This window comes from Dromaius novaehollandiae, chromosome 1 (genome assembly GCF_036370855.1).
Source record: "Dromaius novaehollandiae isolate bDroNov1 chromosome 1, bDroNov1.hap1, whole genome shotgun sequence".
Taxonomy (NCBI): domain Eukaryota; kingdom Metazoa; phylum Chordata; class Aves; order Casuariiformes; family Dromaiidae; genus Dromaius; species Dromaius novaehollandiae.
Genome location: NC_088098.1, coordinates 100,038,519 through 100,065,776, shown reverse-complemented (window position 1 = coordinate 100,065,776; position 27,258 = coordinate 100,038,519). Strand labels below are relative to the sequence as shown.

At 37.7% G+C, this 27,258-nt stretch overlaps 1 protein-coding gene across 4 annotated transcripts in view; it reads right to left on the bottom strand.

The window, feature by feature from the left end:
• Positions 1-27,258, bottom strand: part of EPHA3 (EPH receptor A3) — a 233,655-nt gene that overhangs the window by 189,329 nt on the left and 17,068 nt on the right. For all 4 annotated transcript variants that reach the window (XM_064522258.1, XM_064522262.1, XM_064522272.1 and 1 more), the window contains exon 2: positions 25,316-25,380. In XM_064522258.1, coding sequence (XP_064378328.1) covers positions 25,316-25,380 — 65 coding nt within the window. The remainder of the gene's footprint in view (positions 1-25,315; positions 25,381-27,258) is intronic.

Sequence of the window (27,258 nt, the reverse complement as noted above, 5' to 3'; positions counted from 1 at the left end):
TGACATTTTTCTATATGGAGTCACATCTTAAGAATTGCAGGGTTAAGATTTTAATGCATATTAATATAAAATGTTTATGAAAAACATGTCATGCAACTTCCTACTGTGCTCAGATTCAAGTAGGCTGAAGTCAGTGAAAACCAAGTTCTCAAGAGGTAAACTAGAAGGATTCTTACAGCTGTTTCCCCTGCACAAAAGGTATTTCCTTTATGATACACCAAAATATGAAACAGGTATTTTGCCTACAAAGTGATAAATAGCACCGACCATTGTTGCTTATTGTATAAAACAATGTATTTCCTCCCTTCTACTACTTTGTATTTATAAGGAATCACAGTTCAGTGTCACTTGAGCTTTCTGTAAGAATCTGATATGAGCAATTAATCCATCACTGGTATGTTCCAAACTAATAATGAAATTATTAGTCTCAGACAGAATTATTATCTTCCAAATACTTCACATATGATTCAGTGGATTCACTCAAGCAGTCTTACTGCAACCACTATTAATTCACACATTCTCTTTATCACAAGTAGTCACCTTACCTTCTTTTCATTGCTCATCGACACTTGTTATGGATGAAACACCTTTTAGTTTCTTTCAAATGATACTTATCAGTTCAAAACCAGAAGGAGACCGACCAGTGAATTTGCTTTTTTCCATTCGCAATACAAAGGGATTAACAATGGGAGAAAATCCAAAGAACGAAACAGAAATTGGAGAGACTGATGCTAGAAAGAAGAGTTGGAGAAGTATGTATTTGTGCTAAACAGAGCAAAACCAAAATGGTTGCATAACCACAGTCATTTAAAGACTAAAACACAAAAGGAGTTATTATTTCATATGATTCACCAGGGTAAAATTAAAAAAGCACTCATTGAAAAAAATCCCATTAAGAAACAGGAGACTGATTATTAGCAAATAATTCATAACAGTGAGAGATAAGGCAGATTGCAAAAATATCTCCCAGAGGAAATCCCATTAGATGGGATTTTAAAATTAGGCTGAACAAAGCATTAAAACATGTACTTCAGGACTCCGATCTGCTCATCTAGTGGATGGAAAGACACCCTTTTACACTTCTTACTTTCCCAGGTCAATCGGATTTATTTTGATTTTTTGCACGATAGTTGGTTAAAAGGTCTGGAATGAGAAAGGTGTGGGGGAAGAAAAAACAAGCATTAAAACCACCTGCATTCTGTCAAAGAACAGAAACTAGGCCGAGTTAGCTTTGAATAGATAGCCTATTCCAGGATATAAACAAAATAAACAAGGAAAACACAATCTCTTTTCTTACAGTTATATACCATGAGTTCCTGTCCCCATAAGAAAAGCTACAAAACAGTCTAATACTATATAGAGCTCCTCCTGACCACAGTTCTAAGAGGCCCATCATCTTCTCTCTAAGAAGCCCAACACATCAAGTTTTAAGCAATAAGGTAGACTACTGAAAACCTAGACACTAATAAAATCTCCACTAATCCTAGATAAATTGGTGCAGTAGCTCTAGGAATAATGAGGGACAAATATTAGAGACCAGTTCTTTGGGGAATATTTTTGATGCTTGCTTGTGTTTTCCGCTGGGGAGGTGGGAAGAGGCTTACAAGGCTAGAATATCCGATTATGACCTCTGTTATTTTAAATCTTTTCTTACTATAGCTTGCTTTCAATAAATCAGATAACAGAGGAGAGATGCAAAGTCGAAAGCATATTCTACATTGTTACTTATTTCCTACTGCAGTGCTGAGATACAACTCTGCTGCCTCAAGTACTAATTACTCTATCACATTTTCAGGAGCAGCTGGGTAAAACACCTTGTTGTCCATCCAAGCATAAAAATTCACAGTATTCTAGTCCCACAAGGTCTCACACCACTCCCGCAGGGCAAAAACTCCCCTGTAACGCATAGTGTTTCTTGCTTTTCTGTACTTAGCAAGCATTCCCCTTAGTTGCAACACTCTGAATACTCCAAGTGCAAAGCAGAAAAAAGGAAATGAGTCTTTTTACTGGTCTTTAAAAAATTCTTCTCTTGCTGATCCAACACTTCCATTTCAATCTAATGCTGCACCTTCTAGCATCCTCAGTCCTCATTTTTGCTACTAGAAACACCTACAGGCATTTTATCATTGTTTTATTATATCTAGATATTGTTTAGGCATTAATGCAACATTACCATAAGAGATATTAGTACAATAAATTATAGTATGAACTTTGCTGTAATATCACACTTAAATGGTATTGACTCTCAGTACATTTCAACAAAACAAACACATCCAGTTTTTCAGCTACAGGGGCACTGATACTACTGCATCTTTTCCCCCCACACGGCTCAATTTTTTCTTCCACACAATGCTCCTCTGAAGAAGTTTTATTTCATGCTCTTCAATGCTACACCCTCAAATTATTTGTCATAAAACAACTGGTTTAAGTAAAACAATATTTATAGAAAAAGAGAAGAAAATTCTGTTCATTTCACTTACACAAGCAGGCCAAACAATAGGACAATGAAATACCAGGTACTTAAAACACACTCTGGAAAAAATTCAGAGATGATGTGAACTGTGGCACCAGTTACACACAGTTAAATACCCATAATTTAGGTTGAAAAAGCATGGCTGAGGTTAATAAACAAAAATACAAAGCTAAAAAAAGAAAGAAGTGGAGTGTTGTTTTATTTCATGATCTTAAAATAGCCTGCGATTCAGTTTTCCACAGAAAACTGAAAAACTCCTTATTCGCATTTCTGCATTGTACTCTGGCCTCTATTTAAAATGACCACAGACAAATATATCTAAAATATGTCTTAGGAGATGACCAAGCAAGTTTATCTCAGCATTCAAGATCATTGTACAGTAAATACAGAGAACAAGAGAACACTGGAGAGACTGACAAAACCCCTTCTATCGCTCCAACACAAAATTTGTTAGTGTTTGGTCTTCAACTGCTTTCATTGTTTTCTTACTGTTATTTGCAAATCATTTTTGAGCTAATTTTCCATTTTCACTTTTCTACATTCACATTTCAGGTCCTGACTACAGTAAATACCTCTTTTTTCAGAACATATAATTTCTTTTAATATCCTGTGCTCTCATATCACATTGCAGTCCTCCCCTGCTTTATACTGATCATTAACTCAGACTACCAATTTTTCAAATGACAGAAACTTTAACATCTATGGATGTGAATGGAATACAATGTTAATCATTTTGATTTTGCGAAAACATTCTACAGAGTTGCACGCTTATTCTTTATATTTAATTAACACGTGGGTGACACAAATTCAAACATGGCAAAAAAACCTTTTTATTGTAATCTCAAAAGAAACTCCAGGACATAAAAGACAGTATCAAAGATGTTCCTTTTTCTGGTTTTCATGATATACAGTTACTTGACCATGAAGGGGCATGTATAACCATTTTAAGTCAAACACATTTAATTGAAATGCTAAAGCTCAAAAATGCAATGCGCATCATTGTGACAGCTCATAAACACATTGCCATTCACATGCATACATACATACATATATATATGCACACAGTTGTATGTGCATACAGAACACATCACAAATAAAAACTTAAGTTAGATACGTTTTTGTTGAGGATCCCAAACTGTTACATAATATTATTTGTGAGCTTGCAGTTTTAAAACGATCCCCCTATTACCCAAAATGTTTAAATTTTGCAACTTTTTTCAGCTTTTTGAGGGGAAAATTCCACCAAACCAAAACACTTCCATTTGCTAAACTGAAACTCTGCCCTGGGTCCACTCCAGATAAGTTTATGCCTACTGAACTGTTGTGATGTCTTTTGAATTATTTAACTTACTTTTCGTAACTGCAGCTTTCAGGTACTACAATGCACTATACATAATGCACATGAAAAAAATTTTTGATTTTTTTTTTAAGAAAAAAATCACACTTTGTCACAAAATCCCAAATACGTTGATTTTTGCTGCTGGTCACACTTTTCACAGATCCTTGGGGAGGCCTAAGGATGTAGCTCACACAAGAGCAACTGTCCAATACCCTACTAAATGACTGATAAATGGTGAAGTTGCCCTGAACCATGGTTTATCAGTGAATTTTAAACAATAAAATTGCCTACCTGGAGCTCTTTACTTGTACCCAATTTATTATTTACATATAATAATACAACACAAAGTAAAACATTACTCACAGTTTGTGTTAAACCATATTAACAGAAGATTACAAAACTTCTATTCAAATGAGATTACGGAAAATCTGAAAATCAAACACAGGGAGTAAAGCAACAATGACTGCAGAAGTTACAGGTCTCCATGTATCAAGAGCCTTTTTATTTTTGAGATATATTTAATGGTATCATAGTAAAATATCACTCTTCAAAGTTTGAGAACTCATAAAAATTCCATACTTCGGCACTTTTACTTCTTATGCCATTTTGTTTGATTTTAAACTCTTATTTTAAACTGCAGCAACTGTCATAAATCACCATCAGGAAACAAAAGGTGATTTCTCCTTCAAAATTGCTTCTTTTTTTTTTAATGCACCTCCCTACTCCCTCAAAAAAAACTTTCCTTTTTATGTCAATTTTTGTGCCAGCCTCTGGCTGGCACTTTGGTTCTCTTTTGGAAAGAAAACACACTAATGAGACACACAGCAGCTACACAATAAACAAATCCTCTCTTTTTGTTATGCATTGCTAAATAACACAGACTAATTTCATTTCACAAAACTGGAATACTTTATGTTAACCAATTGTGTGCCTGTGTCTTTTATACATCTTAGATTTAGTGGTTTTCTAGGAGGAAAGTAGGATTTTATTGACAATACTCTAACATAAGCACATACTCTTTTACTTAGGGGAAAGCATGGAGTTGGTTAGAAGAAAATCTAGGCAAAACCTAATATTGGTCTTATCCAGATATTACCACAATGTGTAAGAGCTGTTCCTCTGAAATCAGTATAACAATGCTATGGTAAGAGGTAATTACTGAGATCAGATTTGTATCCAAAGAATTTCCCCACACACACCCAAATCACTAAAGCACGTGCGCACACACACTTTCAAAACCCTTTATACACTATCATTATAGCTGCTGTTGAAATTATGCTGCAGCCCTGGAAAAGATCATCCCAAACTACCTCAGTCACAGGCAGGAAGACAATGCTGAGAGTTGACAGAACAGTCAGTGAAATCATGAGATCCATATACCAACCTTTACCAAGACCAGGACCTTAAAGAAGAACCATTCTGAAGGATATTGAATTGATTCAGATTAGAGCTGTTAATGTCACATGTCACTACAAGTTATTAGTGTACAAGAGTAACAGCTCCCTCCCTTCTCTCCAGGAACACCAATTTTACTACATCTTACTACCTGAAATTAGAATTTGACCAAGCTTATGATGCAGAAAGTCAGTCTGTCTCTTAAAACCAAGTTGCCATGATCAGAAGTATTACTCATCTAAACTTGACAAATATGACTTTCTCCCCATGCCTATCTGACTTCACCAGATAGATGGAGGTTACATCCAATGAAAAACTGCCACTAAGCTGAACAGCATATTCATGTCTAAGTGCTGCCTGTCCTAGCTATTATGCTTATATGGCAACTTAAATTCCAAAGTTTACAGAATAAAACATTTATGTGGTTTGATGCCTTTTTAAAGAAGCTATTTGAAACTGTACAAAGCTGTGGAATGAAACAGACCTAGGGGAAATAGATCAGTGAATATAGGGCAAGTAGATTGGTCAAAAGCACAAGGTAGAGGCATTTATCACCTAGATTTTAACTCAGCACACATGGTGAGACATATACATATAATCACCAAGTGAGTCTTATTTTGTTATGTAGACTTCTGAAAGAAGGCATTTTACAAAGACTTAATGTCACAAATGTAAATTAGGTAAGGAAAGGAGTGCAGGACAAATCATCTATAATGCCACTGAAGCCAAATGGGTTGTTCAAAACAGCACAGAGAACAAGGTCAAGATGCTCCCTTCTCTTGCCCAATGAAGAAATAAAAATGTAGGTCATTCCTTACCATTATTCTACTTCCTGTACTTTGAGAGATGAGAGAGCAGTCAAACTTCAGAAGACAGATATCACATTGTACACTGTCAATACATTACACTACAAGATCAATGACTATTAAATTAATTTCACATTCACTCTAGTACCATAAATCATAAAGAACTTGGTATCAATACAATGATCTGGTCTGTGGCCTTCGTTTCAATTAAACTGAATTCTTTTAATACTTAATGCTTTCCTTTAGAATGGTAAGATGATTTCTGTTTTTTAATTTCCAGTAAAGTAAAATCTGGTTTCCAAGACTTGACAGTGTTTCCCTCAGTTGACATTCGTTACATTTGGCTACGCAGATATACCAGTATGCTGCTTAGCAATGCAGATTCAAGTGTAATAAAAATTAGTTTATGAAAAAGAATGCATACTCTTTTAGGAGATTCTTTTTAAAATTAGCCTGCGTATACTTAAAAAAAAAATCATGGAAACAGCATGATGAAAAGACAAGATTTGTACAGCAGACCTGAATGATTAAAAACTCCTGATTTGTGAGATGCTTTTGTATTTAGTGCCATATGATTCAGTTCATATTTCTAATTGAATGTCATATGCTATAACCATCCACTAGCTGCCCTTAGAGTTCTGGAGTTTGTGGGGAGAGGGAAGGAAGGGGAGGGTAAATCACTGATAAGAACTCCTATTCCAACAGGAATTCCTAATTGGAAAGTAGAGCTAACATCATGGCATATGGATCACACATCAAAACGTTAGTTCACTAGCAGCAAATGCTTCATAACGTAGACTTTGTCATGAAAGTGGTTCCAACATTCTTTCCCAGTTACTGACTAATCAAATTACTGAAACAAGTATTATGGTCCCCCTAATGCTTACCTGTATTTCCAGAGCTGGAAATGACACTTATAGCTGCCCTTTGCCAACTCAGAGCAGACATCAGGGCTTTTTGCACTGGCTGCCAGTCAAGGGAATCAGCAAAATAGGGAACAGCTTTTTTTTTTATTTCACACTACTTCAGAACAGGGGTGGTTACAAACAGCACAAGAATTCTTCTGCCAGGGACTACTGTCAAAACACAAATGAGAGGCAAAAAGAACACTGCTCTCAAAAGAAATTCGCAGCTTCTCAGAAGTGCTGGCACTTGAGACTCCTGCTGGACTTTAACTGGGATACCTGCTGGTGGTCCCACCCTCACAATGCAATGGCTGACCTTATTCAACAGCTGAGAGAAATCTTTCACAGGCTTAACACATCAGAACCAAACACAGAAGGAACTAAATAACAATGTGTACAAACAAAGCCCTCTCCCATAAAATTGGGTTTCGAATGGTTGAATCTAAAGTCCTAATCGGCAAATTGTATTCACAGAAAACCTGGTAGGCGAAGAGCCTATTGCAGGACAATGTATTGATTGCTTCAGAAGTTCAAGAACAGAAATGTCACCTCCATTTCTATTCCTGGAGACTAGGAAAAGAGAAGCAGGACAAGGGGAGGGAAAAAAAAAAAAAGAGAGAGAACTGGTATCTCCATGATGCAGTCAATTTTATTGAAATTCTAATTTTAAAAAAACAAAACCAAAAACTTTTAATGAAGTTAAGGGCCAAATCGTGTGGGTGTGGGGTGTGTGTACTGTATAGAAAACTGAAAAGAAGAATCATGCAGAGAAGGAAGTTCCACATCACCCAAACATTAACATCTGCTTTTGCAAACTCCCTAGAAAGGCAACCTGCATATCATTAAACAGCACACACTGCCTTCCCTGCATTCTCAGTTCTCACTCTCCCCCGTCTAAATTAATGCTTCCTATATGTGTATGGAGTTTGAAGCCTAGTCCTTTGCCTTTGCTCCCAGCATCCTACCCTACTTGCACTTGCAAGTTGCATTGATGGAGCAAGAATGTACCTCAGAAAAAGCTGCTGGAAATCTTTGTGTGTCACAGCATAGAAGGTGACTTTAAAATGTCATGTGCATAAAAGTTAAAAACTTAATAAGGAAAGTGAAACACATATAAAGGGACAGACTGAAAAAAACACCTGCATCCAGAAAAATGGGAGCTGACATTTAAAGACTTAAGTCAGAATTAGACTCAGATTTACTAAGCTCTATGACCTGCTGCTAAGTTCTGAATTCATCTTCATACCACTAGACTTTAGGAACACCTGTAAAGGGGGATGCATAGTTATTTTTGAGAGTCAAAAGATACTCTCACGGGGAAAAGGGAAATACGTGATGTGTGACATCTTTTATGTTAATAAAATGTTTTATGTTCACTCCCCTTCCATCCACAGAAAAGCCTCCTTATCCACAAAACCAGAAACTTAGAACTGTTAAAAGAATGCCAGAATAGCCACTTTCTACAGTCAACAGGACTCAGTCAAAACCTGGATTGATAGACAGGTGAATGACTGGATGTAATACATGTTACATTGCATAATATATATTATACTATACATTGTGGTCTGACATTCAGTCCTATTACAACTGTGATCATATCACCCTTTTGCCTCTGTCAGAGTCAATTTGGGTAAAAATTTAATTCGGGAATTCAGGAAGCTTAATTAACTACTTGCTTTAAGGATTTTCTCTTCAGCATTCCAGAAACAAACTACAACTGTGCATCTGTGAAGCTGTGACCAAATGCACCTGAAAATTAATTCATTGAACAAACTCATTATACACCACAACTGTCAGAATTTATTTATATTTATACACAGAAGGCTGCATACAGAATTAACTGTATGTAACTTTGCACATCAAGCATTTGCATTTTCAACTACTTATCAGGCAAAAGGGTCAGTGTATCATGTCTATAAAGTTGTCTGCATTTGGGTGATCTTGAAAGAAAAAAGAGCACAGAGAGCTTCTACTATATTGATAAAAATACTAAAAAAAAACTCTTATAGTTTTGCTTTATATTGTAATACTTTTGACCAGGATTCTGTATTCATTCGACCCACTAAAATATCTGCTAAATCTTGGAAAGGAGTAATTAACAAAAAAAAGTACAGACAAAATTCACTAGCAGGAAAAACAATTTTTCAATGGAAGAGGTTATCTGTATATAGAGGTTTCTTTATATGATCTGAACCACAGAGAAATGTATTTTGCATAAAGGCTTGTAGACACAGAACAATGCAAAGTGTTTATAAAACTGCTGCTAAACTTCTAAACGCATAGTGTTTTAAAGCTAAAAGTCAGAGCTGATGGAAAGATTTATTTTATCAACTTCATCCAAGTTTATGTGGACCTTATAACTGCAGCTACAACTTTGGGCAGGCATTACTCAACAGGATTCAGCAACTGGTGTGTATCTTTCAGTCTCCCACCTATGTACTCCACCACTCCATTCTCATCCCAGGATTAGTTTGCAAGTTCAGTAGAAGAACTAAGTAACTAGCCAGAGAGCAACATCACAATGATGCAACATAAAACTATCTACAGCTTGCAACAGAATTAGAAGGCTGGTAGAGTAAGAGACACTGCTCTGAGACCAACCCATCATTCATTCTTCACCTTTCTGGAACCCCAGAAGCATGGAAAACCCTTTGGAAGGCCAGGGAGAGAAAGGACCACGTTGCTATAAAGACTGCAGGCCATGACACAAATATGGATTCTTTTCTACTAGTGTAACCAACAACAGGAAAAACTTATTTAATCTGTAAGCCATAAATTTCTCTGTCAGCTTACAGCTTGCTCATATATAGCTATAAATTTTAAAGTACGATTCCCTAGAAAAATGCAAATACTCCATTTTCTGCAGTTTGAACCTTGGCTTTTGTCCTGAACCCCAATATTTCAGATGGGGGATAGTACTATCCCTTTATTCTTTCTCTCTGGGTATACTTTCCATTCTCTTTTCCCTTCCATCCTTCATTCCCCTGCCCCCACCCCAAATTTCCTCTTTGGCTGCCTCTCCTTAATTCTGTTTCCTTCTGTTCAATGCTGTAGACATATCTCCCACTGTTGTCTGCTGTTTTCCCCCATACTATCCCCGCTTCTTTCAGAGCACAAAATGCAAAAGGTCACCAAAACATGCTGTCTAACACTGAAAGAGTCCCCCAGTCAGTTAAACCCTGTATGATCTTTCTTGCATTGTTCTTGGTTTACATAGTTCTAGAGATTTGTGGACACTGAAGTAAATCTTTAATCTAATTTTGTTTTTATGCAAATTCCATATGCCTTAAATTGTACTAAGTTATTTCTAAGAGGCTTCACCACTACTTTTTATTGGCCCACTCCTTCTCAAATAATACAATGTCTTTACTATTTATTTTGACTTTCGGCACTCTTACTTTATCATCTTTTCAATACTGTCATTAACTATCCCATAACCTTTCCAATCTTCCACTTTACTATAAATATATATATTGCATAAACTATCCATCACTGACTGCTTGTTGCTCTTGTGTATTCACCCCATTCTTCACAAAGGCATTTATAGCTATTTTTAATCAATGATTTCTCTTCAGACACTTTTTTCACCTGTCTTTTCTGTCCTTTTCGGCCATGACTTTATACCACTTACTGTCGCTCACAAAATGTGCTGCTGAAGTGTAACTATTTATATTTATTTCAGTTCATCACATTTACAAAACATTACTCATTTAGGACAGAAGGGAAAAAAGAAGACATTATAAAGACAGACTTCCCTTTTTTATGTACAGTGCAGGAAGATTACTTGCATGAAGCTCTATTCTACTCTTAGTTACAATACAAACCCAACACAATTCTTATGAACTGAAATCAGTTCACAGGTAGGTTAACAAGAATTTTAATATGCTAAACAACCTAGAGCTCTCTCGTCCTCACTTTGTCCAGTGATACATTTGCTATGATAAAAGTGGTTCTGTCTTCTGATAAGAACTGAGCTTAGGAAATATCTAGGTAGCTGTTCAAGACAGCCTTTTCCTTATTCCTCCTCCATTTTTCTAAATACAAGTTTTCAACTCTTACAGACAGTTAACTCCCATCTGAATGTGTTTAATAATGTCTGCTGCCATAATGGCTCTGTTGTTCCTTGCTGGCCACAGAGCAGAGACCACTTAACATCATCTTGTCATGTGAAACATCCCTGATGAAAAGTTTTCACTCATACTCATTAAGCCCCTGGTGGACATGTCCCACCTCCATCTCCAATACTTCACTCTTAGATCACTTTCTTCTGTATGATTAATAGCGGATATTGCTGAGGTTGCTGTTCTAGCATAGTTTTCAAATACTACCGGTACAACAAGAAGTCCTGCAATATTCAGTGCAGTTTTTACCAGGATGCAAGAATCACTTTTCAATGGAAAAGATGGAAAGCATGTAGATAGCTAAAGTGTTTCTCTTAAACAGTCACATACTAAAGTTTTTCAAAAGGACTGTAGTTACTAGGAATATAAACAGAGATTTTAAAAGATACATGGGCTTCCAAGGTTTCTTTTTTCCCCCAGTTCCATCAAAGTATTACAGTTTTAAACACAGAGATGTACATCCTGTGTGGGGTTATACATATTGCTACCCATTGCACTTCAGACACCACACCTCAGAAACCCCAAATCAAAGGAAATCTGCTAGAAGTAGTAATACTACTTCTAGAAGTAGTACTACTACTACTACTTCTAGAATAGAAGTAGAAGTATGTGATAACTAAGGAAACCTGGGCTCATACAGATTGGCAGCTGGCTGACTTTATGTTTAGGGATGCCAAGCTTTATCTAAAGGCTTTCCCCGAGTTGGACTTCTATAAAGGCTCTACTCCATGTAGATACTCCGGTGGTTAATGAAGCGTACTTCAGCATGAATGGGGCTATTCAGTGGAATCCTAATTAAATCATTTTTACCTGAAACATGTAGGAATTCAGTATCTTTGAGACCTAGGTCCCTCCATCAAATTTGGCTGAAATCAGCCACAGTCTTCAAAAGTAAATGAAATCCCTCCAGAACACATAGTTTTGAGAACAAATACAGTTAGTTTTCCACAGTCCATAGCAGAGCATTGCAGAAAAACCTCTACACTACTCCTACCATATAGGTACTCCAGGACACAAGGCCTGGCACTCAACTACAGTCAGTAAACTCCCAAACAATTGGTAGAATCTGACTGCATGTGACAAGAAAAGAGGCAACAGAGTAGGGCCAAAGCCTTCACTGGCATGAAACACAAGCAGGAAGATTGCTCTATTTTTAAAGCTTCCTGTAATAGCTAAAGAGGAAAATTTAGTAGTAAAAAGATATGCTGAACATAATGCTACCACTTGCAGTTGGCGTTTTTCTCCCCCCTTCTCTCCCCCTCTTTTTTAATAAATACAAGGTACAGAAATTACAAACAGACTGTTTCCTGCTGTTTCCTAGGTCTTTCCTGGCTGTGTAACTTTTACTGAATTTGAACATACAAAGAAAAGTAAAAGAATATGTAAAATTTTAATTCAAAATCCCTGTTTTACAGAAGAATGCAAAAGGAAGGTCTGAATTTATATATTTAAATCAGTTTTTTCTAAACAAGGCACAACCAGATGGAAAAAAGCCAGCACCCTAGTTACTGAATGAACTTGATTTCTACACAAAACACACTGCAAAGCAGCCATGCAAAAACTTGTTCACATTCAGTCACAGCAGTGCTTTTAACTCACCTAGTGAACTAGGTTAAACAAACATTTGACCAGTGTTTGTAAATACCTCTAACATGCACGAGTTAGGATGCATATGGTTTAAAAAAGGTTACTTCCAAACATGCCAGAAACAATTAAACATACATTTTACATGCAACATAAAACAAGATGGCAGACATAATCCTGCAGTTTTGTGCATCAGTCATTGTAAAAGAGTCCAAGAACACACTTTCAGCTCAGATACTTCCTCACCCACTGCTGAATTCTTTTGTTTTTAAAAGACATAGCTACCAACAGATTGTATACTCTTACCTCTTCTCTTTCACCTTACACTTTCACCTTCTATATGCAGACCTGCAACTCTTCAGTTAAAACACAACTTTCAGTCATATAAAACTATTTTTTGCGCTCAGCCCTCAAAGTTACCACATTTCAACCCACATAATACAAATTGCAGACCTTTCATTTTGCATCTCTATTAATAAGTGGTTTAACCAAATATATGCTAACTCTATGAGCTCAGTGCTGCCCTCCACCTTATAAATCAAGCCATTACACTAGTACACTCCACTGTATTTTCAAGATCTAGTATGTCACATACCTATTGATGGTTTCCTAAAAGCCTAAGAACACCAATGCTCCATGCTTACTTCCTATTTCCAAAGCCTTCTCCATTCTCTCAGTTTCTGCTGTCATTTTATTTATAAATACTTAAAAATCAATGCTCAAACTTCTCCAGAACTGGGAAGAGAATGAGCCCACATTCCACACTCTGCTACAGCATGAGACAGACAATACAATATCTTATCTTAAATCAGTATGTAAATAAAAGATTTAACAATATTAAAGGTCAGTAACTTATTTGTTGCAAGGTCTGGGAACTGCTGTCCACCCATCCAATCCAACCCTCTGTGCTTTAACAGCCATTACACCTATTCAGTCACACGCGTACCTTGGATATACCTCCAGTTCCCAATCTACAAAGCAAAATCATGCAGGATATAAATGGTCTTCACAAAATTGGTTATTCAGTGGTGGGCAAATTTCCACCTGGGCTGCACATTCGTTTTGTGCGCTGACTACTTCACCACCCTGTCTGTCCTTTATCCACATAGTACTCTTCTATCGATCCCTTTGATGTTCACCCCTCTGGATGTTTTCATTGTAAGAGGATGTTCTAATCTGAAAATCATTTACTTCTTAATAGTTGCTGTTGAAATACTGTGCCAGGAGGAGGGGCACAGCTCAGCTTCTTCTCTAAACATTCCTTCAGGCTAATGCATTTCTACCTAAGCGCTCTACAGTTTAGACATTTATTACCCAGTTTCAGAGTAAAATCAAATTAACATCAGGGATACATTACATTCATTAATAAAGTGTCATAAAAATATTAGCAAAATTTGAACAGGTAACACAAGGATATCAGGAAATATAAATGCTCCAGTTCCAGTAGCAATGTTTGCTTTACCAGCTTATGTACCCTGTAAATCTGATGGAATGCATTGCACATTAATGTATCAAACTACGCAGTCAGGAAGCAAATTAACTTCTGAAGTTCTAGTTGTCATTTTAATTTTGCATTAACTTAAGTGAACACTGGAAAAGCAAGAATCCTGTTTGTTTGAACTTCTAGAAAGTATTTGCACAGATGTTCAAGAAGGCAGTTTTGAAGAGATGACAGCTACAAAAAACACTAAATCAATCTTTACGTAAAGGAAAGAGTGGGAGTCGGAGAGAGGCTGGGTCCTGCCTTTCCTCTGCAATATGAAGGTTCTTGTGGCGTCTTTATTCCTTACTGTCCCATGGAGAGAGAAGTTCCAATTCTTCCAGACAGAAGGCAGCAGGAATAGCTCCACAAGCAGTTTAAACCAGCGTTGCTTTCTACAGATTTCAACCCAGATTCTTCATCTGCCTTCACACCCAGCACCTCTCTCCGCAAGCCTGCTTCTACCGTTTCATGCCATTCTACACTCGGTTCTCATCTTCACTTCAGTTCAGCTGCCTCCATCACTTCCTTATCCCTCTTCTTTTGTGCCCTACTCACCTTCAGGAAATGTTTGTCTTAAGGAAAAAAAAAAGAACAAACAAAAAACAGCCACTCAAATCACGCAGGAATTGTTCTTAAAATCAAAAAAAAAAAAACCACTCCTACCACTGAATCTTATAAAAACATCTCCCCTTCAAGCAGAAAACATGAGTTTAAGATTTTTTTGCTATCTTGGAAAAAGCTCTTAAAAGTGGCAGAGAAAAAGCCTAGAAAACTTTCAGATTCTAGAAAAACATGTCTCCCACTATAAGAGGTTTTGGGAAACGTACTAGTAGAGGACAAGACTTCTCATTTTCAGGAGCTGTGGAGAAGTAGGCCATACCATGCGGTTCCCTTCTCTTTGCACAAAATCACAAATTTTCCAGGACCTAAATCTTCACTTGTCAAGTCCCTGGGTAGTAAAGGGTATATAAAATGAAAGTTAATGCTGCCTGAGAACTGTCTGAAATATCTAATCTATTACAGAGACAAAGCACCTACACTCCTACTTCATCCTCTTCTTGGATCTTTTCTACCATCCTAGTAGGGGGCTTCTGTAGGTTCATCTCTTCCAGTTAAGGAAGCTACCACGGCAATGTGGATGGCATTGTAACTACTGAGATTGCTGAGAACTAAGACAGGGCACAAAAGCACATGACATGAGGAAGCAGGGCTTGTTTAGTTAGCCTGACAAAGAGGAAGCTAAAGAGTGATCTAATAGCAGACTACAACAACTTAAAAGAGACTTAAAAAGGCAACATAGCCAAACTCTCCCAGTAGCAGTAAATGGTATAAGAAGCGACAACAGCCACAAACCATGTCTTGAGAAGTTCAGATTAGATATCAGGAAAAATTTTGATCACTAGGAAGACTGTGCAGCACTGAAACAGGCTGCCCATAGAACCTGTGGTAACTTCATCCTTAGAAGCTTCCTAGACTCAGCTACACAAAGCCATGGTTGACCTGACCTAACATTAGCAGTAATCTTGCTTAGAGCAGGAGATTGCATGGACTAAGATGACCTCCGGACAACTCTTTCAAACAACTTTTCAGTGATTTCTCTGATGACCTACATCTCTGAAACCAAGAGTTTAAGAAGAGGATCTGAGGAAAAAGCAGATTCCAATTCATAACTTTCTGCAGCCTGATCCGTAATCTCTACTACCATTATCAGCATCTCCCACCAGCAATAATTTTAAAGGAACACCAGAACTTGAAGCAAGTTAAGTCATCAGACATTAGCGATTTTTTGTCTGTATCAGTGAAGCCTAAGCAGGCCCTAATTAAAGGAGTGTTGGTTAAAATCTATTTGTAGTGCTTTAAGATAAGCAACTGCTGAAGGATACAAAGACAATCCCTGCCATCCTGTGGCTTTTCTACACAAAAGGCAGCATACACGAGTGCTCACATCTAATTTAGAAAATAAACTTCAGCAATACAGCTAAAAATAGCAAATATCCTGTAGATATAAAAAGTTTACTTTGCTTTTAGTTTTTTATTTTGTTTCAAAACAAACAGAACACATACAGAGCAGTTCCAATTTTTTTCCCTAGAGTCTGACTAAAATCAATTGTCCGTCCCTTGAGGAAAGGTGGTATTGACTGCCCCTACTCATCTAACACAACAGCACACAAATCACACAGCAGTGCAGCGCCCATCCCTATGAACATGTGCTAATAGAAAACTAACAGTCACTCTGCATGTCTTAATTTTCCTTTTGGGTCTCTGAACAACTTCCAACAGCTGGAAATGCAGTTCTAGTCTGAGAGGCATCCAGGAACAGCAGTTTGGCGGGGAAAACTAACACAGATGAAAGGACCAAATGTCACACAGTAAAACTCAGAGATTTCATCACCCTATTGTGCATAAGATAGCATCTATGTACACTGCAAAGAGCCCTTAACCCCAGCACATCCTTCATATAACTCAACCACAGATTAAAAGCAGAACACAAGTATGAAATATGCATTTCACCATGGCACCTTCCACATCAGGGCCAAGTGAGCACATCGCAAACTGAAACGCAGGTTGTTTGCTATGTTTTGAAGCGGGGCTACATATCTGAAGGGAACCAAAGCAGGTGCTTAACTGGCCACGGCAAACCTAACCAAGCGGGAGGCAAAAGGCGCGTGCCATCAGTTCATGCTCTCCCAGGGCCTGTGGGGGCAAGTTTCACTCGCAGGCACCGCCCGCCCCGGGCGAGCGCAGCGAGCAGCAGGAGGCCGCGCTAAAGGAACAGCGCCACCTGCTGAGCCGCCCGCGCAGCTCCCGGCGCCGCCGCCACCGCACGGCAGAGCAGGCCGGGCTGCGGGCACCGTCTGGGTAGGGAGCGGGGACGCAGGGGCGGGGGGAGAGGGGAGGCCGGTGGCCGCGGCGGAGTCTCTGTCGGCCGTACCGTGCCGTGCTTGCTGAACGCGTGCCTCTTTTTCGGTTCTGTCCTATGGGGACCCTCTCCCGAAGACACCTTAGTAGAAGGGCAAAGTGATACCTTAAAAAATGTTCCAGCCTCCCAAATAGTCTTTAACCCTTCCCCAAGCCAGACCTGGCAAAAATGAAAATACAGAGAGATCCCACAGCCTGCGAGAGGGACTTCCGCAGGACTGGTCGGGCAGGGTTGTGAGGGATTCTCAGAGGGGAGTGGTGACGCTGATTCAAAGGCACCTTGCGATATTCCTGCTCAAACATAGCAATCGAAGCGAGAGTGCATTGACTAATTCTCACGACAGTCCTCCCTTAAGAGCTCCCCTGCCACCAAAGAAAACCCGTCAAGTAAATGCTCTGAACCCAGTCGGTACCCCGATGAAGAGCTCCTACGGGCCACGCCTAGGAAACGCCGCTGCTTCCTCCCACCCTAAGGGGAGAGACCCAGGGAGAGCAGAAGCGCGGCCGCGGGCTTAAAAGAAAAGAAAAAGGGGCTCAAGGAGGAAGAACTGACCAAAGCTGGAGGAGGTGCCAGCAGGGAGTAAGTGCGAGGGAGGCCACGCCTTTGCTAGGGCTGCAAGCTGCACTGCGCTGCGGGACACGGCGCGGCTGACTAAGGCGCGCAGGGGCACGCGCAACGGTCAGCGCTCCAACGGCCGCCGCTCGCGCGCGCAGGAGCACGCGCAACGGTCAGCGCTCCAACGGCCACCGCTCGCGCGCGCGCGCGCGCGGGGCCGGCCCGGCCCACGGCACCCCTCCCTCCATTCGCGAGCTAACGGCACGCGGGCTCCGCCAGGGCACGGGCTGCGCACCGTTTTCGACCCCGAGGCGCAAAGACTCCCTGCTGTCGCCGACAGCCCCCTCGGGCACGTCCCCCTGGGCACCGGCCCACAACCCTTACAACAAGTTACACTGCTTATGTGCAGAAAATATACTTTCCAGATACCAAAAGCTTTTTTTTTTTTTATGTTTTCAAAAGGCTCTAATTTAATAGGCAGGTTTGGAAAAATCATATTGGGGAAGTTACTGTGCTAAGTTGTCAAATGAATTAACATCGAGAATCCTCAGATGGTTTTCACAAACAATTTTTTTTTTTTGGGGGGGGGGGGAGAACGAAACAACATGTCGGTGTCCTCCTGCCTAGCCGCTAACTACTGCGTTCTCAGCTTCATTATTTCAACATAAGATCCAGCAAGTAATTAGTGCATTTATACATCTCTTTTCAGTACCTTTTAAAAAGCGCAATTTAAAATTTCTTGCCGTAAAATACCAGTTTACAGAGACAATCATTTTGCATTTAAAATATTTTAAGAAAACGGAAAAAAATTTCCCGTAATAATTCGCCAACAAAGCTATTTGGACTGTAAAAATTAATACGCAATCACAGCAGTGCTATCAGGTGAAAATATTTATTGGCATTTTTAAATGGAGATTATAGTCAGCATTCCTGTAGCCTTAATGTTGTAAAAGCATTCTTAAAATCAACTGTGGTGTGCACCTATGACAAATGATACAGTAATTCATGCAAGTTAATTTTATTGTATTTTCCTCATTTTATTCTATTTTATGCAAATAAATTCAGCATAAGAGAAAATGGGCAAAATTATGAAGTAAGCATTTCCTTACAAAGGGAAAAATATCTAACGATGACCAAGCCCATTGGAGAGAACTCACAAATAGCCTCTGTTTATGCTGACAAGGCTGACAGAAATAAAATTCTACCCATGAGAGAAATGATGCTGTTTCCCAGCTTCAAAAATTGAAAAGAAAAATTGAAAGCTGGAGTGTCTGCAATTCCAGCTCTAAATGAAATCTTTAAGTCTTGGAATACAAGCAAAAAATTGCAATTTTTTGAAATTACAGAAAACTGATACCCAACCTTCAAAAATCTATTACCAGTCAGTAAAATGACTGATTATTAGGCTAATTAAATAGGTTTTTTCCCTTATTTTGCATTACAAAAAATGGAACAAGGGCACTGCACTTATTATATATTTAGCTGTTTTTTGCTGTAGTAGTATGTTTCTTTAAATCAGAAAACTTGTAATTTAAAGTAACATGGTAAAAAGGCTAGTTTCAAAAGAAAAAGTTTTTTTCTTCCAAAAATGTTCACCCTAGAATAAAAATGAGCATACTTTTTAGTTTATGTCAAGCTAAAAGCTATTTTTAAAGTACCAAAATATAGTATCATTATGATCATTATCACATTTTTCAAACAAAAGGAACATAGATTAGAATTATCAAAACAACACATCTGAAGAATGTTTCAGTGCTCCACATTTTAAGAAGGCATTTCTTTCTGGTAATAGTGACTAATTATTTATAACACGAGCCAGTCAAATATAATTTTGAAATAATATACATTATCTCAAATTTTTCTCAATATATTTTCCCCATTTGCTTAGTCAGTTCCACCTAAATTTTCAGATTTAAACTTCCCTTTTAAATGCATATTTAATGAAAGCAGCTGAAGATACTATACAAAGCAACCAAAAGGTACAGCTGAAGTACACCACAAGTCACACACTATCCTTGGATACTTGCACACTGCTTCCAATGACAGCAACACAACATTCATACCATATTCAGAAAGTAGGCCCAGATGATGCTGCCAGTTTTACAGTTTTCACATAACTAAAATAACCATCTTGCATATAATGATCATCTTGCACTAAAAGTCTCACCTATCAGAAAGGGGGGAAAAATACAATACACATTTTTTTTCATCATGTTCTGATTTAGTGTAAAAGAAGCACCACAGACTTAAGAAAGCCTTCATATTCTGATTCAGGGCTCTAACAATCTGAATATATTTTATTTCAAAACAAGCAGATTTTTGAGTGTCTCCATGCAAAGAAAAAGTCATTCATTTCACAGTAAGAAAAAAATATATTCAAATAGTTTTTGTCTACTAGGAGGAAAGCAAAAAGTCTGCAAAGGCGAAATAGCACACATGCTTGATTACAGCATTGAGCTAGAAGAAAAATTGGAGGTGAAAGCAAGAAATTACAAAAAGTATAGTAGAAGTGGTCTTATTTACTCAGTCTCTTTCATTAATTCAAAGAAAGGAGAAAAAAATTAAAAGGAACATACTATCTATATACCCCCAGGGCAACTATCTTAGTGAAAAAAAAAATCATAGGAGTATATTAACCAAAAAATTTATTTTCTCAATCAGCTATTCAGTGTAAGAAACAAAGACTATGATTCATAGAAGCAGAATCCCAAGTGGTTATTTTGACATTCAGTCACCAAAATAGTCTCCTTACATTTCAGACCTGATACACAAGTCCTGAAAGCTACTATGACAGCAGAAAATATATAAAGTTGAAAGGAGACCAGACCTCAAGCAAAACATAGATAAATCTTGGTTTTAATGGAATGTATTGTCTTTAAGAAGTACTAAGGAAATTCCACTGCGAATGAACAGGAAAAATAGTATATAATGTACTATAACATGCCTGTTTTTGTTTGGGGGAAAAAAAAGATGTCCTTTATTTTTAATTTTATATGATTATTTTTCAGTTTTAATCTTTTGTCTTATGGTAACCATTTGATACTGAAGGCTGAAGCACCATGAAATCCACTGGCATAACAACCAACTGCAAGAAGAGCTTCAATCAGAGCATGTAATTAACCACAAGACACAAAGCTGTAGGAAAACAAACCTCATTATTTCCAGTGCTTATGGAAATACTTATTAATCTTGAAAACTTCTTTCAAACAGACAGAAAAACTTCCAGTTCCCACTGAAAACAGATTCTTGAATGCAGTTTACTTAAGTGTACCGTAGTAAATAGCCCCTCTCCATATTTTTTAATCACAGGTAAATATAACTATGAGCAAGGTCCTCTCTCCCTGCATCTTGTTATGAATATCCAAATACATATTTTACTCAGACTCTTCTTCAGTCACTTTGTCCCTGGTATTCCACAAAAAAAGGCCAGAAAGTTTCTACAGTGCCACGTTAGCAGACTATTGAAAGCAGAACAAATTTAGCTAGGGAGACTGTCATTTTCATGGGTGGACAGTAATACATTCTAACACGATAAACTATTTTCAGGCTTTCAAAATATAAAAAGGAGAACTTTTCCTCCTTCTCACTATGATTTTGGATTTTAACCCAATTTGTGTTGATGGAAAAATTCTCATTAACCTCAGTCAGACATGCTCTGACCTTCCCAGCACAACACAAACTTTACAGAAGCAGAGAATGTTACCCTGCTCTCATACTTAGAAAACAGTTTCCATTACTGAGATGATCAACTTGCTTTGTCCAAATGATCATGAGTGAGAACTAAGAATAAACAAAGTTATTCATACCAGATTTTCAAAGCACTTCAGCGTACAGTCAACAGCTCAAGTATGTGCCCTGAATCCTAAGGTACTGAGCACCCTCAGCTCCGGAAGAAATCAAATGAAGCTGAAGCAATTCAGGGACCTAGAAAATTCTTTCTCGTGATCAAGACAGTATCTTTATTTCCCAACAAATCTTTTAAAATTTGGCCCATAGTTTAGTAACTCTGATCATGTACAGGACATTTTTTCCCCCACAATTATCTATTACATGAGAATAATAAATGCCAGAGCATTCTTTTCTCTAGCTACAAGCAGAGACAAGATAAATATGGTTTCTCTTTACTTTTCTACCAACCACACAACAAACAGAAAAAAGCACCCAACAAATCTCAAATCCATAAATACAAGTAATAACCATTAAAAGATCTGGTCACAACTTATGCAACTGGAGAACGCTACACTGCAGTTATGTCAAAGATATTTTATTGAAAATTGCTAAAACCCATTGAGCTAGGGTCAAATTTGAAACATCTTTCTCACAAAAAAAAAAAAGAATACTGAAACCAATACAACTACTCGCATGAATATGCAGGATTCAGAATCTACTCTTTTTGTCCTGTATGAATTATCCATCACATTTCTATTGTGTATCATTAAAGTGACTTGCTTTTTTATCCTCCCAGCCCCCACATCTGTGCTGCTGTAATTTACGTGAATTGCAGTTAATGATCACTTGCGTTATGCTTAATCAGCATATCAATAATATACTCTGCACAGAGTAAGTAGCTCTTCTTTCTTTCCCCTTTAATGAAACCTATAGAAATGGAACTGGTATTTGACTGATTGGCATTACAAAAAGGTTGCCTAGGCAGGTGCTGGAGATGGTAGTACAGGATACAGGCCTTGTGGTTGCTGCCAATCATGCTCAAGCATCAGCAAAGCCAGCTATTATATTTTTAATTCAGTTGCTTGGCTATCTAGAGCAGCCGATGTTTTGTACTTAAGGGATTTTAATGAGCTTGACCAGATCAGTGTTACTGACGCCAAGATTGTGGCTGTGTGGGATGGTTCAAGGAGAGATCACATTCTTACAGGGTGATATTATTAACCATGGTCTAAAACACTGCCATCACAGTGTTTTTATGTGGGACAGAGAAATCCTTGAATACAAATGAGCTATAAATCTGAACATGAACATTCAGGAATTTCTGGGAAGTTATTATTATAAATGCCCAAGACTTTTTAAAAAAAAAAAAAAAGAAGAAGGAAAAAAAGAGTAAAGAATAACCACTGAATGCCAAAAATGACAACCAGCTTGGGTCATTTTACCAGAAGTCAACCAGCTTCATGTACAGCTCAGGTAAAATGATTTAACCTAGTTTAGATACTTTGTCTAAATTAATTTTTAAAAATTTTTAAGTTGCCCTCCTCAGCACATTGGCATTTATGGCTTCAGATGAGAACACTGCTGGATGTTGAAGAATTGGCAGAACACCAATATTCTCATTTGTGAAACAGCCTCAGGTGTGGCTCTATTAGCTTTACCTTGTAAATCACAACTGTGGTATTAGCAATCTTTCAATATGATGTGACATCTTTATTATAATGTTTTTCCACTGAAGTTTAAGTTCATATTTTAATTTGCTTGGAGACAGATGCAACCATATTTACCAAGTTTAATTAATACAATATAAATAAAGGGCTGTGAAAGGAATGCATCTCTTTCCTATGTTGTTTGAGGTGCCTATTATTACATCATTTCACAACAAAAATTATATCAGATAGGATGTTACTTTTTATTTTACATTCATGTTTCAATCTTTAAGCTTAAAATTTCACAGTGCTTTGAAGGTTACAGTTTATTGTCAAAGTTCTCTTACAGAACTGCTCACAATACAGAATCTAAATTAATTTACTACCATGCGATTTTTATGTAAAAATTTCATTAACAGGTAAAGACATCATGGTTTACTTTAGCTTTAATATCCACGGATATTACAGTAAATAAGAACAGCGTTCACAGACACACACAGATGAGATGTGCTGGATTTACCTAACACAGACTTGGAGAAGCTAATAAAATTGCTTTGAGAGATGTGGGGGCCCTTTCTGCTGGGGTAATGTAGCACATCTGTTTTTCTTATAGCCCCCAAGATACCCTGTATCGTTCCCTACCAACTGCTTTAGGCATCCAAGGCAAGAGAGGCACAGCTGCAGGGAGCAAAGCAGTAGATCTGCACAGCTGCAGGGAGATGAACAGAGGAGTAGAGTAAAGCAGAGGAGGCTGTGAGAGAAACAAAAAAGGCTTCACAAAACAAAATGAAAAAATGCAACTGGAGACAAAAAAACTGATGAGCTAGAAATTACTGGAGAGTTCTCTCTTGGACATCCTGTTTATAAAGGTTTCTTATTGGGAAAAGTCAGCAGGAACAGCCACTAGAAAGAAACATGAACTCTCTTCCCACCTCTTCCCTGTGAGAAGGGAACAATTTGTTCACAAACATGGAGAGAGAGCTATGTATAAATTCAAAAAAATAAACCAAACAGTAATCCTTGAATACTTCTAAACACCTGCATAACACTTATTATCAAGAAGGTACTACTTCAAATATTAACAACTAAATCCCGTAAGGCAAAGATGCAAAAGCACTGTTATCACTAATCTCTGTAGAAGTGATAAATGTGAATTGGCTTGTCCAAAGCCACAGAAGGATCAAAAAATAATGCCTGCCAACATTCACAATTCAAAAAGCATTAGATCTCAAAAAACAGCAGTTGCTAGACTATAGAAACTCCTAGCCCTCAAGACCAGGGATGTTTCCCAAGGAAGCAGGAGTGGCAGCAGGAGCTGGCAGAGGTTTACCCATGGAGTAGGAGACACAGCCAGAGACAGATGCACAAAAACTGCTAGGAGTTGTCATCCCAAAGGTAGTGCAATAAAATGAGACTACTGTAGGGAAGGAAACAAAGCACCATCTAAGGGGAGGCACATGTGACAGGGCAGTGAGAGGAGCTGCCATGAGTACTTGAGCCCCTTCTTTCAAGGAAGGCTTGATGGCACAGACTTTTCCGAGGATGAGGGGAGCTCCTGATGTGGAGGCTTTTTCATTCAGGGGACAGAATGCAAGGAGTCGGGTTCTCCTTCCATATCTGTGCTACACAATGTAGAAAGAGAGAGCAATGAGGGGTTGTTCCTACACACAAACATGCGCATATATTCTACAGAGGGACAAGGAGTTCGGGAGTGACCATATACCTATCAGTGCCACTGGATGGCTATACCCTGATATTAAGTTGGCAAAAATTTGAAAAAGAGGCAGACTGGTAGCAAATGATATGTAAAAAATGTGGAGTTGGCAAGTACAAAAGCAGAGACCCTCCAAGACTAAACTTTTACTTATCCAAATAGAATGTCCAGTTTCATTTGATCTGGAAACAAGCTAAACAAAAAAACCTTGAAGAGAATTATTTAGACATTTCTCTAATAACATTTTAACTCAGAAATAAAAATATCTGAACAATTCAGCGCAAAAATTGTCAAATGAGTACTTACATCACCTGTTTGTATATGTCCACAATTTTTTTCATCTTCCACTATTTCCATCTGAATAAATTATCAAGTGTTATGAAGTAGGTTGATACCTTTTAGAAATACATATTGTGATAGCAGAAGGAACACTACTTATTGACAATTTTTTATTCAGTGCACCTCTTCCTTTCATCTTCTCCAGTAAGGGTGATCTCTTCACGGGGATTGCACACAGTGCAATGTATATTCTAAAGAAAAGGCATCATAGCTATATAAGCCATATATTTCGAGTTCAGAACAGACTATTTTTGAAGCTCCAAAGCGCCACAGCTATTACACAGTGTCCTCTGAAGAGGAAACAATGGTTAAATAGCACATTGGTCTGTAGCAGCACTCTTCCATTTCACAGTCTAGTGAACTCACCCCATGTGATGGGTAGGAGATCCAGCCCAGCTCCCCTTGAATTGCTTTTGAATCCAGCAGATTAACTACAAAAGAAGACAAAATGAAGAGGAATGAGTTTCATTTGCCTCTGTCCAGTTAACTTCAGTTAGCCTGTACTAAAAGAGGTGTTTATTTGGGGCCTTGTGAAGCAGTTGATTTGTTCAGGTGGCCTGGCAGTTAGCTACAAAAAAGAAAAAGACAGACAAATGAAAGGGATCATCTTGTTTATGTTAAAACATTATATGAACAGCAGACACAGGAACTTTTTAAAACAAAAAAGTGACAAAAATAAACAATGCATCTCCATCCAAATTAATTACAGCAGGGGGTGGGAACAGAGCCACTCTATCAGCTGCACAAACTACAGCGTTTCCCCCTTGGATGCCTGATATTTGGGTCAATGCATCTAACTACATAGGTGAGATCTGAATATTTTAATCATTATTTGATTAAAAGCCTGTATTTGGCATATATAATTTTCTTAGACTACAGGAATAAATAATGAATGCTGATTAAATTCATTCCTTTAGTTCTTTCTTCTTTCTCATCTAATATGTTCTCAAATTGCCCTATAGTAGCGAACTGTTTTCTAAACGTTACATGCCATTTTAGATGCAAAGAGTAATTATTTACAATGTTATAAATTTAGATGTAGCTACTTAAAGAGGCCCATCAATTCACAGCTAATCTAACCATTATCTTATTTTAGAGGCATGTACCAATTTTCAGAGGAAGAAAGAAGATTTTATTTGTAAACAGTTTGACACAGACATTTCCTAGTCAATTAAATCACAGTGCTTTTATATCAATTTTAAAACATTACATATAAACAAATACATTAAAGGATATTCTTCCTTGGTATTTACTTATTTTTTTAAACAAGTGCAAAAATAAATTCTGTTCCTTATGCTGGCCATTTTACATAGCATCTACAAGTGCTTAATCACAAAGTTCTCTAACAATTTATGTATTAACATGAAACTGAACAGGTGAATTGGTACAAAGAATCATAGTCTCTACAAAAACGTAAGTCAGTGAAGTATTAGTACGCAGCATGACAACAGTATATTTCATGACTGCATGGCTCCACGTACCTTCAATATTAATTATCTGCAATTTAGATTTACTTTCTTTGCCTTTTTTTTCTTTTCTAAATATGGAAATTGCAGTGAGAAAAGAAATAAATCCTGTCACATGCAAGGGAATTTTAACACCTCAGTATGATGGATCTATTAGCAATGGCCACTGCAACAGTCTAAGCATCTTCAGCTTCTAGTTGTAAGCCTGAAGGGTTGTCACTGTTCCCAGGACCAGATGGTCTGGGTATTGGTGCTCAGAGAAAATAGAAGAATAGAACTAGGAAGGCAAAAATGAGGGAAATTATCTATAAATCTGCTAAGTAGAACTATTTGTATTAATTTGGCATTCTCCTGTACTTGCTCTTTAATTTTGGACATCACTTAAAAACAGAGCTACCATGGCACTTTTTCCTGTTAGTGGAATGTACAGGAAGAGAGACAGTGGGGAAAAGTAGGTTTACAGTATCAGAAATTAGACAACAGACAATATTATAAACAACCATACATATACACTTGTGACTCTGCCTGTGTACATGTTCATACATTGTGCATGTATAAATATGCAGTGCTATACTGCAATGAATGACCTATTTTTCTATCTGTGGAAGGAAAAATATTTCCCCCTGCAGTTACATACCATTTTAAAAGAAAAACAACAATATTTGCAATTTTTACCTACATCAATAAACAAACAGACCAAAATATCTTTACTAATCTTACAGAAAGAACTTAATCCAGTAGTCTATATTTCTTTAGCTCTGATATTATTGATAATTACATTCTCAATCATCTACACACAAAAAAGTCCTTTATTGAATGCATAGGGCCCTAGGCAAACTATTC